General features: G+C 36.7%; 1 protein-coding gene across 1 annotated transcript in view; it reads left to right on the top strand.

Moving 5' to 3' along the window:
* Positions 1–3,103: 3,103 nt before the first annotated feature.
* The window catches only part of ST3GAL6 (ST3 beta-galactoside alpha-2,3-sialyltransferase 6), a gene marked incomplete in the record, with an annotated part of 48,028 nt that continues 36,347 nt past the window's right edge, over positions 3,104–14,784 (top strand). Inside the window, 2 exon segments of the mRNA XM_015820814.1 lie at positions 3,104–3,176; positions 14,034–14,073. Coding sequence (XP_015676300.1) covers positions 14,056–14,073 — 18 coding nt within the window.

Below are 14,784 nucleotides of genomic sequence, written 5' to 3'. Positions count from 1 at the left end.
AGATGACATTTAATGTCACATTTATACCTGACTCTGGCTTTCTTTCTATGCCAAATTAATCCCCATATTAAAGCCTTTCGGTTATCAAACCTCAATATTTGATCACAGAACTTTCTAATCGATTCAAACTGAACAAAATTTTCTTCCCTTTCTACCAGTATCATCTGAATATTATATGATTTACTCGATGTTATGAATAAATTATTAGCCATTTTGTTATATTTCCTAAAGGATTGTGTCTGAATGTCAATCTTTGTTGTTTTTAACAATTGAGATGAGTCAAATACAATTAGTTGTTGATCTTCCACATTTTCTCCCAGTATGTATTCCCAATTAGGTTGTAAACATAATGTCTCTGTCTCTTTAAATTGCATGTCTTGATATATAAAAACCTGTTCAAGATTACTCAATTCCTCTTCTGTTATTCCTTGTTCCACAACTTGATTCATTATTGAAAAGTCAGAGTGAGGTTCCAGTATATAAGTATGTTCCACACTTAGTCTTAAATGGTAAAAAATCATCTTTAACACCTGTCTCCAAAGCTCCCAGCTTGATATACCAACAAGAAAATGTTAATCTCAGAAAGAAATTCTTTCTATGTTGAAATCAATCCAACAGAAAATTGTTTTATTTCATGATGAGACTAAAAATAATGCAAATGAAATAAAATAACAGTTTTCTAATCTAAACTTACAAATCCAGACAATGACTACAAAGAAGGAACTAGTAAGCCAAAAAACAGAAGGTAAATTAGAAGAAACGGATCCAAAGATGGAGGACCTAAAGAAAGGAACTAACAGACAGATACAGACAAATGAAAAATTAGAAGATGCAGTGGTAACACCGGAAATGGAAAAGATATCTTACTTGTCAAGATCTCAGAACACATTTGAGGATAAGGAGGAAGAGCTGATCGAACGGATGATAATGGAAGGGCTGCTACCCCTTCGCGATCAACGAGGGTCCCCTCCTTTTCCATCACCTCTCTGGGGTAATCTTTTAGGGTTCACAGTGGAGCAAAATCAAATGCGGAAGGCGGAGCCTCGTCTTCCTGCAGCCATCATGCCGCGATGCCTAACCGGAAGTCTCCAGAGGTATATGAGATTCTAATGGAATAGAAGCTTTGGAAATCTGGTAAAATATTAGATGCCAGAAAAGAGTAAAGTTCTTTTTCTTTGCTGCTTCAATAAGTTATTTCCTGCTGGTCTTTATATCTTTCTTCTTTGTAAAGGACTCTAAGTTGCTTGTATTGTTTTTTAGGGGTGAGAAGATGTTCAAAGGTCATTGCATTACTGTCTCCATCTCAGATTTATAAAGATAATTTATAAAGGCTTAGACACCACTTATTTGAGAATTTTGTGCCACAAGCCAATAAAAGTTGCAGCTTTTGTAGCTATTAGAGTTATGCATATAGGCAAACGTTCTTGAGTGAGATTGGGTGACATGACGGTCAATTGAGAGTTTTGTAGATTGTTCTCTGCCAATGACCTCTATCTTTTGCTTAAACTGAGAGGTCAATTTGGCACATCTTGGTTGACCTACTGGAGAAGTTGAAGGAGTGAAACAGGTCTCTAGGTACATCTGCTGAGTGGGAGGCTTCAAATTCAGGCAAAGTGAAAAATGATTGGTATCTAGATGAGGAAGTACTTTGAAATTGTCCACATAGAATAGAAAGTTCACTGTAATCAGCATGTTGTCTATTGTACTTGTTCTGATGCCTGGCACAAATGTAAGTTTATCTGGGTAATCTACGAAAGAACCATTTAGTATAAATAGATTAAGCCTGTTTACCATTCTTGCAAAGCAGAATCCATCATAATTTGATCTTTTATCTTTAGAGAGATGCCGAAAAGAGATGCAGGCTAAGCTGAAGTTCTAAGTTGGTGAGTACTGGTAGAGTTTAGTATAAAGTGTATGATTATCAGGGCCCATTGTAGCATTAAAGTCACACTCCAGTTGTACCATAGCATTTGGGTAATCCAAAGAAGATTGCCAACATACTCTTCCCACTTTCATACTATATTGATTGTAGTTTTTCTTTGCAATGGTGGAAAATAAATATTAACTAATATTAACAATGAGCTGGTACCAAACTGAGAAATAGGGTGATAGTCATTTGCTTTAAAACAGGGATGGTTGTAGCTACTACTGTTAAAGAGGTAGGAATGAAGATACCCAAATTGCCTTTTAGCCACTCTGGCCCCTGGCCTTGAGTTGCCTCAATTTTATATGAGTGATACCCATTAGGTAAAAGGTCATCAACTGTCCATGTTTCTTGTACCAGAAGAATATATGGTATATATTTGCCATACAGGAGGCAGAAAAATTGGAGCCTCTATTACCAGAAGCAAGATTCCATGTTAAAAATGTTAAAGTATAGGATCTTGTACTGGCCTGCATGCTGTCATGTCTTCTGCATTATGAGTTCTGACCTATCAATGCCCACTTTATGGACCTGATGAGTTCCACCAATAAGCATAGCTTCTGAAAATTCAGAATTCCGAGGATTAGAATGATCAGGAGACTGACTGCTCATCAGCCTGAGAAACTATAAAAAAATACTTTTGAAGATTCTTGTTGTTTCAGAGGATTGTTGGAGCATAAATTAAAAAGAGAGAAGTCTTACATTGTCAATGTCAAGCTCTGCATGGATTTTTGTGAATCTGAATTCTTCAAAGCAGCTGTCAGGGTGGAGTTAAATTGTTCCTCCTCAGAAGCACAATCATATTGTTTCTTAAGGTGAAATTTATTATCCTGAGTAGTTAATAGATCTAAATTTATTAGTGGTTTGGCTATTTTTAGGCTGTCATTAAGGATTCTCGCAGGTCGTCCAGTCTTGTAATGATGTCAGCCTGATGTGTTCTGACAAGGCACTGAAAGAGTTAATTAGACTTTCTTGTACTGGTTCATTAGACAGCTGTGTTACTGCAGTTGGATAGGTTGTTTATTTAAACCTTTCCGTTGCAGAGGCTCTGTTGATAAGGTGTCCTTGAAGTTGTCTGAGTGTGTGCTAAAGTGACAGTACCTTTATGGCTGCACTGAATTAAAAATGGACTGACTTGCTCAGAATGGAAAGCATGAGTTGGGAAGGTTTCATTTTAAAGATCATGCTGCGGACTACAGACTGTTAAGGACTTGACTGTAACTGCCTCTAAGAGGAAGCCATTCTACCTTTCGTAAGTCTGTCAGTTATGTTTCACAATGTAGTGGCTGGCTTAAGGATTTGGTGATGGCTTTTTTAGACCCACATCTGCCTATGTTTACTCTATTGCTTAGGATTTGCAGACTTACCTTACTAGTTTGTAGGATACATTTGCCTTTTACAAACTTCTTGTTTACTTATCCCTTTTGTTTGTTGCTATCACTTTGCCTTAGAAGGCTGAATTCGGGGGTGAATTGTTTCCTTGTCCTCTGCCACGGTTTGCAGGGCACAATTTAGACACAAACCTTTTGCTTTGGTAGAGCAAGCTATTTTATTTGATTGACTCTCAATTTTCCAAAGGATTATTTTACAAAATCTACTTTATTTTTAACATATAGTCAGTAAGAGGAAGACTGAAAGCACAGTCCTCATATCCTTCCTGTGGCAGAGCAAACAGCAACAGCCTGTGGGGGGGAAGGGAGCATTCTCTATCCGAGAGGAGGAAAGCTTTAAAAGTTGCTGACTCTCGGATCTCAGCCTGTAAATCCCCACACTAAGGGGTCATATCTATTGGATAGATGAAGAGAGGGGGCATTACCTGCTGTCAACTTTCTGTTGTTTCAGAGGTTTAGACGAGGAATGTATTGTAGAAGATATCTGCTATCTTTTCCCAAGACCACAGTGCAAATGCACTTTCTGTAAAGGCTAATTCAATAATAGCAATATTTTTTAAGTAAAATTATAAAAGATAGTTAAGAGAAATTAAATAATCTGAAAATAAGCCGTGAATTAAGATGCAGGTTAAATGAAAGGTTTTTAGAAGGAGCTCCTTATAAGGATTGTAGCCCTGTTGCCATCTTAGGTCCTCCCCTACTTTTAATTTTTTGATCTTTTTTACCATGGTTGTTATAGTGTAGTGGGCTTCAGTAGGCAAGGAGCAGACCAGCATAGTTACTACATCATTTAATGACTCGAACTGGAACTGCAGGCAATTTCCTGTAATTTATATTCTGAGCCCCACAGGGCCTTAACCAATCCCAAAACTTGGAAAGCCCGCCCGAATATATATGTTCAAAGTTTCCCTCCAAAACAGTTGGAGTTAACAGTCAGTTTCACTTTACAAGGCTTAACACTACTTTCTATATTTCAATACATAACAGTTAAGCAAAAAACTGCAGTCATTAAGCGAATCATGCTATAGTTAAGTGAATCTGGCTTCTATTGACTTTGCTTGTCAGAAGTCGCTGGGAGGGTTGCAAATAGTGATCACATAATCCCAGGATGCCGTAATGGTGGTGAATACGTGCCAGTTGACAAGTACCCAAATTCTGATCACATGACCGTGGGGGATGCTGCAACAACCATAAGTGCAAGGACCAGTCGTAAATCACTTTTTTTAGTGCCATTATAACTTCAGCTGAACAAATGATGCAAATTGAGGACTACCTGTATCTAGGAATTCTGATTCCAAATACAGGTAATCCTTGACTTACAACCCTCATGGAAACCGCCCATGATGGTTATAAGGGGCAGGGGTCCCCATCCTCCGGTCTGTGGCCTGTTGGGAACTGGGCTATGCAAGTGGCAGACATATGTGCAAAACCAACCCTTCCACCCCCCACCACTGCTGCCAGTCAGCAGAGCCAGAAAGTTTGGGGACTACTGATAAATGGGGTCACCTATCTGGTTATCCCGATTTTATGACCTTTTTTGTGGATTTTGTTAAGTGCATGCTGCGGTCATAAAGCAACTACAATGATCATTAAGTGAACCAACTGTTTGCTATCGGCTAGTTTTGCTGAAATCTGGAAGTGAATGCCAGTTTTGGCAAAAACATAAAATGCAGTCATGTAACTGTGATATGCTGCAAACAATTGTAAATGTGAGCTGATTGCTGAGTGCCCCCAAAGTGGTCATCTGACCATGGGTGGTGGCCATTGGAACTTCAGAACCTGGTCATAAGTACCCCTGAGAAGGTCTGTTACAACTTTGACCAGTTGCTAAGTGACCGGTCATAAGTTGAGGACTACTGTATTGGACCAAATAAAAGACAAAACTGATTATCATACACCCTGCATCAGCTCACAGGAACTAATAAAAGAAGATAGAGTTGATCAATATTTCAAAATATTACAAGAAAATATAAAATCTGTTACTGTGTTTCCTCCAAAATAAAACCCGGCCTTTTTTTTTTTTTTTGCCTTCAAAAGAGGCACCAGGTCCTATTTTCGGGGTGTGTTTTCCATGGTCTTACCTGGTGGCGGCTGCACCGATAGCGCCGCCCAGCCGGTCCACTTCTGTGTCCGGTTGCCGCCGCTTGTGTGCGTCACCCCCGGCCTCCACTTCACCATCAGAGGCCTTCAGGAAATGCCTCTGCAGCTGAGAATCGAGCTCCGGATTGACATGCGTGGCGCCCCCTCTGGCCTCCCTTTCGCCATCAGAGGCCTTCCAGAAAGGCCTCTGATGGTGAAATGGAGGCCGGGGGCGACCCGCACGAGTGGTGGCGAGCGGTTGCAGAAGACATGGGCCAGTGAGGCAGGTGTCGATTCATGGGAGGCCTGGTTGCAGGGCATGTGGAGCAGCTCTACCCCCACCCCAGCTTGATTTTTAGGTGTGCACCTCACCCCGAAACTAGGACTTATTTTTGAGGTAGGGCTTATATTAGGCCCACCCCTAAAAGTCAAGCTAGAGCTTATTTTTGGGGTAGGTCTTACACAATATTACAGGGCAAATGAATGTTGTTTTAATTTTTTCCTCTGACTTTAAATAATATGTTTATACTTTCTAGATAGCATTATTAAAATGTTTTCCTTTGTTGCTAAATAAACTATAGTTGTAGCCTTCCTCAAAGTATGGATACTAGTCTCAAGAACATAAAACTGATAATCCTTTAATTTTTATAATTGTATGACATTAAATTTTGGTGTTTTTTTAATATATTTTATTAATTTTTTACAATAACAATATTTAGTGCTTAGTAAACAGTGTGTTGTATGGGTTCATATATTTGAAAAACAATAATTTCTATAATTCCATAATCAATCTATTAATTGATGATATATTTCTTTGATCTTCTCTTCTTCCAATAGTATTCCCCTTTTATCAACATTAAGCAAATATAGTTCTTAATACTTTCAATATATACACAGTTGAATATAAATATTTTTCTTGTGTTTGTTCAAATAACAGTAACATCAGCATACAACATCTTTTCTGATCCGCTTATGTTTCAATTATATTCATAAAAGTCATTGTATTAAGTCACTTTATATCCTTTTTTCAAGATTCCTATTTAAGCTTAATTTCCCCTCTATATTCAAACCATTCTTATCAGTCATAATTTTTTCAATGTTAATTACCTTTAAATATCCAAACTTTTCATTCACATACACCATTCCAATATTTTTATATTTCATATATTATAAAGAATACTACTTACATATCTTATCCCTCGTACTGTAGGGCCCCTTTAAATCCATGATTTATCTATTCTTTTAACCATATTAAAACAAGTGTTTAATCATATAGTACTCCATCTGGTAGGTCGAATCAAATTTCTTGAATCTAACTCTAGCCTTCTTCTTTTGCGAAATAGTTTTCCAAGTCAATGTATTCAGCTTGCTAGGAAATTATTCCTGTATTTTTGTGAATGTTGTTGGGAATAGAAAAGACAAGTTAGGTATAATGTGCATTTTTTGTCTCCCAAACTCTAATAATTCTCCTGGGTGCTCTATAATTCATTTTGTTAGATCTTCTTTCCTATCTTCAAGTTTATTTTGAAGGTCTGAAAAATAAGATATCTTTTCCATTTCCATTGTTGTGGGAAAATCTTGCAAGTTTTCTTTTGTTTGTATTAGACTGTAGTTCTCTTCATTTGTAGCCTCCCTCTTTGGGTCCCTGTCCTCTAGTGTATATTCTGTTATCTGGTTTATTTATTCTTTGTTGTCATTTTCTGAGAATTTTTTAGTTACAGATTTAAGTTAAAAATGTGTTCATTTATGTCATCAGAGTTGTTTTTAATCTCATCGTGATTTGAAACCATTGTCATTTGAATCTCAGCATTGCATACATTTCCTCCTGGAAAATATTTGCCTTGTCTTGAAGTATTGCTCCTACAGATCTTTGATGTTCCAGGTTAGGGCTTTCAGAAGGATATATTAGGTGTGGTTTCCTGCCACTTTTTAATAGGTATGTAACATCCATTTTGTTTCCTCCCTCCAGATAGTCTTTCACTGGTACCATAGTCTCTGTAATTAGCCTTGTCAAACCAGCCAATCTTAAAGTCCAAACAACCAAATCTTATATAGTTCTTATCTTTATATATGGTTTTTATAATCCAATGTGTTTCCAATTATCAAAGCACCATTAAAAGCAGTATTTTATAATAGTTCTTCCATTCAGGGGTCTTACAATTATCAGCCAGTCAGATTTAGAGTCCAGAATGTTTAACCACCTAGGAGCTTTCCAATAAATTCCCCCCTAGAAGATTAGCCAAAAGTCAAGGTTTTTCTTTCTCTGAAAACAATTCTTGAGCTTAGAAATCACAACTTAGTTAAGTATTTATAATCCCAGAAGGTCAGCAGTTTTTAAAACAAATATAGTTCTCACTCTGTAGTGGGTAGCCCAGTGTGTTTTCTTTCTCTGTTCCCAGCTGTTCTCTATTTGGTGAAAAGCCACTGAGGTTCAAAGGAACAAGTTGTTCTTTACTTCTGGGCATCTTGCCAATTTCTGAGTCAATGCAGCTGTTGTTCTATGTTCTAATCCTCCACTAGATGTCAGTAGCCATTCAACTTTTAAAACAAAAAGTTATTTTTTGTAATTTCATTAATGCTCTTTCAGATGTAAAGTCTTAACAGTTTTCATGATTTTCAGATTTATCCAGACTATAGTATTATTAAGTTCATTTCAATTTATTTCTGTCCCCCATAAAAATTAAGTCGCTACTTCTGTCTATGGAAGGGTGGGGATGTGGTCCCCTCCGTTCTCACTTTTGGAGGATTTTTTGCTTCTTGAGGATCTTTTCCAGGAAATCAGTTACAAAATAGAAGAGAGAAAATCAATATTCTCACCCAGTTCCAAGCACACTGTTCACGGTTGTTCTAGTTAATGCTTTTGGACTTTGGCTGCTGGTAGCTTGGGCTAGTCACTGGTGTGCAGCTAGCCTTTCTCATGTCGGGTTGGAGGGCTTCCCCCAGATCAAACAGATCGACTGCCGTCTTTCCATGATCTACAGGGGTGCCCTCCATCGTCTCTCTGGGGCGACTTTAGACCCATTTAGGGTCCTTTGGCAGGGCAAAACCAGACGTGGGGTGTGGAGCTCTGCAATTCATCGGCTGTGCGCTACAGGGCAAAACCCTATTTTTTGGTTTCTTGTCATATTAGTTTATCACTGATTTTTCTTCTTTTAAGAGGGTTATGCACACTGGGAAGACATGTGATACAGATTTGATCTCTACATTTGAACAAATGTAGGCACAATTTTCTTATTGGAAATAATATCTTCCAACTATCACCCTGACAAATAATACATCAACCTGAGCAGTGGAAAAGGCCTCTTATGTGGAGCATGTATGATCTTGAAAAAAATATATAAAGGAAGAGTCCAGGGAGTTAAAATGATTCAATTCTAATACAGTAAAGATGGGAAAAGTTAATGCTATCTGCTCCAATATCTAACTTCCAGACCTTCTGCCTACTGTACAATCCACTAATATTCTTATTCTAGAGGGCTAGAATAAGAAAGGGTGGTTTTTACAAATCACAATATATTACATCTTGGTCAATGTGTCTTTGTAAAGTCTTTAAAGATGAGCCAAAACAATTCCCTCAAAGTATCAGTAAGACAGAAGTGGAAGTTCCAGACAATATTAAGCTTGTTAGAATAACAGACACAAAATAATTATACATGATTAAATGTTTTTGTGTTGAAACAAGCATGATAGTAGGCATAGACTTCAAGATTTTCTCTGGTGATTACTGTTTAGATTCTCTTCCCTACCCAGTCTCCTGAAGATGAGATGGAGGATAACTAAAGAAAAGGCTTTGGGATAGATACCAAAGGTTGATATATTCTATCTAGGGAATTTTGCTTGGCATCAAGTTGGATACTTTTTCAGAACCAAGTCATTCTTTTTTGTCTAGAGTTTTAGATCTTCCAAATTATTCTTAATACTTTAATATGGAATTTGCTGTTCATTAATCTTTATTTGAATAAAAATAAAAAGCACATACTAAGTCGTACAGTATTAACTGCATAGAGTTTTAACTTCATAGTTAACAATTTATTGCAAAATATATAAATGCACATAAGATTGCAATGTAAATGTGATATTACTTTTTCAATTATTTTTTAAGATCCTGTTTCTTATGTAAACTTTATGACAGATATTAAAAACTTAGGACTTGTTCACCTATTGCACGGGTGTCAAACTCGCTACATCACGTGATGTGTTGCAACATATCGAGACTTTTTTCCCATTGCCGGCAATGGGATGGGCGCGGTTTTGGCATGACGCATCCGGCCTGTGGGCCGGCAGTTTGACACCCCTGACCTATTGCAATAAGCTATGTTTTATTTTTCTATGTTGAAATAAGCCACAGTTAGTTGGGTTCACATAACACACAAAGCCATACATCATGGGTTAAAAACTTCAATGGCTTGATTCAAACAATGCATTAAACCAAATCCTAACAAGGACTTAGTGCAATCAATAAACCCAGCCTAGGACTTTAACTTTGGTTTACTCCATTCAGATTTATTTGAGTCACCAAATGCTATTGGTTTTGAAAAACTTAAAAATTTTAGCATTTTACATGCTAAAGCCATGACGACTGGATGACTAGAATATAAAACCTGCCATTATAATCCCACTCCAACATAGTCCCTAACCATTGGGAGATACTTTGTGTGTTGTGGGAAGCTTGAGTGGTTGTCCTTCCCAATTAACCTTAATTGGAAGTTTAAGGTGTATTTTAATGTTTATTAGTGTATATATTCCAAATAGTATTTTATATGATTTATTGATAAGTTTTTATAATGTTCATAATTATTCATTTTAAAAAATGTACAAAACACACATCTTAGGATACAGAACAAGCTTTTAAAAACTTCAGAAGAATGAAAATGTTATTTTACTTAAAAATGCATAGAAATCAGTGGATTAGGTAGGACTCCCAAGATCTAAGTTATTTAGTTTTATCATTGTGTGAACTAAAGCTGTCATATCTGGGTTGCAAACATTCTGGCAACCATTAGATGGCAGCAACTCATGTTACATGATTTCCTTAGCTCCATTAGGATTTTTATAACTCAGATAATAGCAGCCTAGTAAAACTGATTCTCCCCCCCCCCCCCCAAGATTGCATCCATTCCTTATTACTTCTCCTCTAGAACAGCAGTTCCCAACCTTTCTGGCTCCATGAAGCAGCGGGGGGGGGGGGAGGGGATGGTTGCGCATGCCCCCCACTGCTTGTGCAAATGGAGCTTCGCACGCTCGCTCATCCCTTGCATGGCCCAGTTCCCAACAGTCCATAGAGAACGTTATCAGTCCACAGACCTAGGGTCAGGGACCATTACTCTACAAGAAGTATTTTAGCAGCATAATAACCAAGTTTGATATACGTTAAGTCATGCTGATCATTTATTTTACAATAACATGTTATTTGGTTCAGGAATAAATTCAAATAATGAAGCAAAAACATGACAGGAGCTTTTGGCACAGGCATTATGGTTTTCAGCAAAGATGCATTGTCCTGTAATAGGTATTATATTTCTCCATTTCTTTATTTACAGAGCTATTCAGTGTACTTTGAATACACAGAACTTGATATTGACTTATTATATTAACTTCTTTATTGAGCTAACAAAGTACATAAAGTATGTATATTATCACAGTTTGTTCGGTAATAAAGTTTTCTTTGCTTTGTTCTACTACAAACTATTATACAATATACAAATACTATTGGTGGTTGTTTGGTTCAGATTCTTTCAATTAAATCTTAATAACTTTTTAAAATAATTTGTCAGGCTTTTCAAATACTTTTTTGTAGACTCTCAGGTTAAATAATGAAGTAAACAAATATTTAAATACTATCATGAAAAAGTTTGCCTACAGAGTACTTGAGGTAAAGTAGAACTCACATGATTTTCTTAGATATACTTTTCCTGCCCCCTGTTGTGAAATCTCATGACTGTGGCAAAACTTTCATTTAAAGTACATTTGGATCATACCTTTATGCCTTGGGCCAATAACATTATATGGCTGAATTCACACATCCCATTATGGTTTAACTTTAGTGGAAAATGTGAAGTAAGTCACGTATCAGTGGATTTCCCTGGCTGATTGTCAAATGTGACTATTAATCTCTATGAGGAAAAGTTACACATTTTGGAGCTTTTAGCTTAACTTTCCTTCATTTTAGGATTTGGTTCATAGTCACGGTCATCTGTTGTTGTTGCTGAATTGTTGGGCTTTTCTTGTCTTTTTAAAACTCTTGTTCACAGGCATGAGGGCCAGTGCTGTGTACTTGCCAAAGTGTCAGATTATATTTGAAAATAATCTGGCATGAAATTAAACTGTTGAATTTACAAATTGCATTGTGGTTTGTTTAGTGTGGCTTAGCATATTTTGTGACTCCAATGATTATGGTTCACTGTGTTTGGTTTATGGTTTAGCACTATTCACAAGTCAACCAACTGTGGCTTACTCAGAAAGACATGGTGTAAAATATGTGACTCCATTCTACTTCTACCTATTTAACACATCTCATAAGGCAATCATGAAGACAGAGAGCCATGACTCTGACCTCTTACTTGGAAGAGTTTTTTGTTAATTGTTGCTTTATTTTTCTGGGTGTTCATTTGAGATTTGTAGAAAAAAGATACACAAGTTTTTATCTCTTCAGTAGCTCAGCAAAACGGTATGTATTTATATAGAATGCAAAGCTAGGTCATGTCACAATTTACTAATAACTCAGAATATAAATTCAAAAATATGAGTTCAAAATTCATAATAAAATGTCACCTTATTTATAAGCAAGGCTGCAATAGATGAACAGATTTGCCCTGATTAAGACTGATGAAGGATAGATATTAAATAGAAACTATGAGGGCATGGTTGTGTTAGGCAACCTGAAGTCTCAAAGCCCAAAAGTCAAAATGAATAAAAAATGGAACATAATACTAATTCACATAAAAGTCAGATTTTAATTTAACAATGGTTTGTTGAATTAGCATTCATACACATTAATGATAAACCATGGTTTAGAAAGCAAAGTGGCTGAATTCACAGAATATGCTCATCCAAAACCAAACATAGGATATTATGACTTAGTATAATGTCACATATACCATGGATAGCCAGAGTAACCATCAGAAAACTGCTGAATCATATAAAACTAGAAACATCATTAGAAGCCAAAATCACAAGGCTACATTTGATTTACTTTGGCCATGGCACGCATGCAAATTCATTGGAGAAGTCAATGATGCTACAAATGGTGAGTGGATCAAGAAGAAGGGGCAAGCAAAGAACATGTTGGCTTGATAACATCAAAGCTGATACAAAGCTGAACATCCAACAACTGGAAGAAGCTGTGCTTGACAGTGTAGCATGGAGAGCACTTGCCTATGAAGTTGCCAAGAGTCTGACATGACTAAATGGTTAAAACTACTATTATAATGCCACATAAACCCAACTGCAGAGGAAAAGCTCAAAGCAGGTGGCAGACAGCAAGTGAAAGACACATTTAAAAGAAAAGGGAGTGGAAAATTACAAGTTGGGCCTTATTGTTACGCAAAGTAAATTAAGAAACAGATGCTGAGGGACATGGTACTGGCAGTCTGCTACCTACCCTCCTAATTTCTTGATGACAGAGATATCAGCAATATCTCTTTGCCAGAAGAACAATATTATCTCTTTGCAGAAATAAGACTCAGCTGTTACCGTATTGTGAGCGGGGTTTGGATATTGGAGATTCTGAGAGCAAGAGTGATACTTGCTATTAGGAACAGGATTGCTACCTTTCTGTCCATGTTTGTATATTTTCTAAACACATCTGCTTGGTTGCTTATGACACAGAATGCCAAACTTAACCTTGAGTTTATTTTTATGAGTAGACCATGCCAATATTTCTATAAATATATTTGGGATGCTATTTTTAAAAGAGTAAGAAAAGCATTGTAAGCTATAATGAATCCGAGATCAAAGCACTGTACCAAATAACAAATTGGTTTGACATGGTTTTTTTAAAAAAAAATAGTAATCCTTCATTAAATAAACTTTTGGCAAGCACAGGGTGCTCTGTGAACCCAAGCAATAAGCTTACGGAAATATTGATAAACAACATTTTGGCATCTGGACAAGTGACATTGTAAAATGGCTTCATCGTTGTTAATATATAATCTCTCCTGTGCCTGGTGGTTTGTATTTTTAACAATCCTGTTTTAAAACATTATTATTTTTTATTTAACTCTTGTATGCCACTCAGAAACACCTTTTATGAGATAGTGGCTATATTATTTTGCTAAATAAATAAACTAAAACCTATTGCAAATAAGGATTTGTTCCAAGTATCATGAAACCATATTATCAAGGATATAAAATTGAAGCCGACTATTCAGTACTGTCACATGGATTATTTAGCTTTTTTTCTAGATTATAAAGATCACACTTGGACAGAATGTCTGCAGTTCTCTTAACAATTGCATAGTAACTGCTATTTGCTTGTAGCAATAAAAACCAGGATATGGAATAGGAAAAGAGGGACAGGAAAGAAGAGAGACAGAACCATAAATTAACAGGCAGGGTAGAGATCAGTTTTAACATTTTAATGCTAACACACTATTATTAATGTCATGATTTTTCTTTTCTTTTCTTCTTTTTACTAATAGGTCCAGAATTTCTTCCCTTCTGATGCATCTAAGGCTACAAGTAGGTCCCAGTTCCTAATTTTTATTCTTATGAAATTCTAAAAGAATTCAGTGATTTCCCTCAACTAGAAATAAAGTCAAACTCCAAGTTTACCAGTAGCATATCATATCCAAATAAAAACTGTGTATACCATAAGAATAGACATATTACCCTAGGTTTAAAAGTTTTATTTTTTTCATTTTTCATTCTGATGAAAATTTATCCTACTCTAGTAAATGATACACTTGGTAAAACAGCACTTATCAGCTTTAACAACTAGGTGGTCCTCAACTTAAAATCAGTCAGTTGATAACCATTTGAAGATACAACAGACACTCCAAAATGGACTTACAATTAATTCCATTCGAAGTTCCAGCATCCACCTTCCCCTTGCGGTAATGTGACAGCATTTTGGTAACCAGCCCACATTTGCAGCCTTTTGCAGCACATATCCACGATTTATATTTCTTCCAGAAATTGCCACTTACTTCTGGTTTCTGGGGGAAAAAATGCACCATAGAGAACGGTTCTCTTAATGACCTGGATGTTCCTTAACAACCACCACAAAAAAGGCCACAAAATTGGTCAGTCACATGATGATCCGCTTTATGATTTCAATTAAGGGGTCAATTACGTCGCTGACTATAGGGGGCGAAATTTTGGCTCCCTCGGAGAGGGTACGCAATCTGGGGGTCCTCCTGGACTCACGGCTGACACTGGAAGACCAGTTGG

Source organism: Protobothrops mucrosquamatus, unplaced genomic scaffold (assembly GCF_001527695.2).
Source record: "Protobothrops mucrosquamatus isolate PMUCROS unplaced genomic scaffold, P.Mucros_1.0 scaffold1186, whole genome shotgun sequence".
Taxonomy (NCBI): Eukaryota; Metazoa; Chordata; class Lepidosauria; order Squamata; family Viperidae; genus Protobothrops; species Protobothrops mucrosquamatus.
The sequence above is the reverse complement of the archived record's forward strand: the minus strand, read 5'-3'. Positions and strand labels throughout refer to the sequence as shown.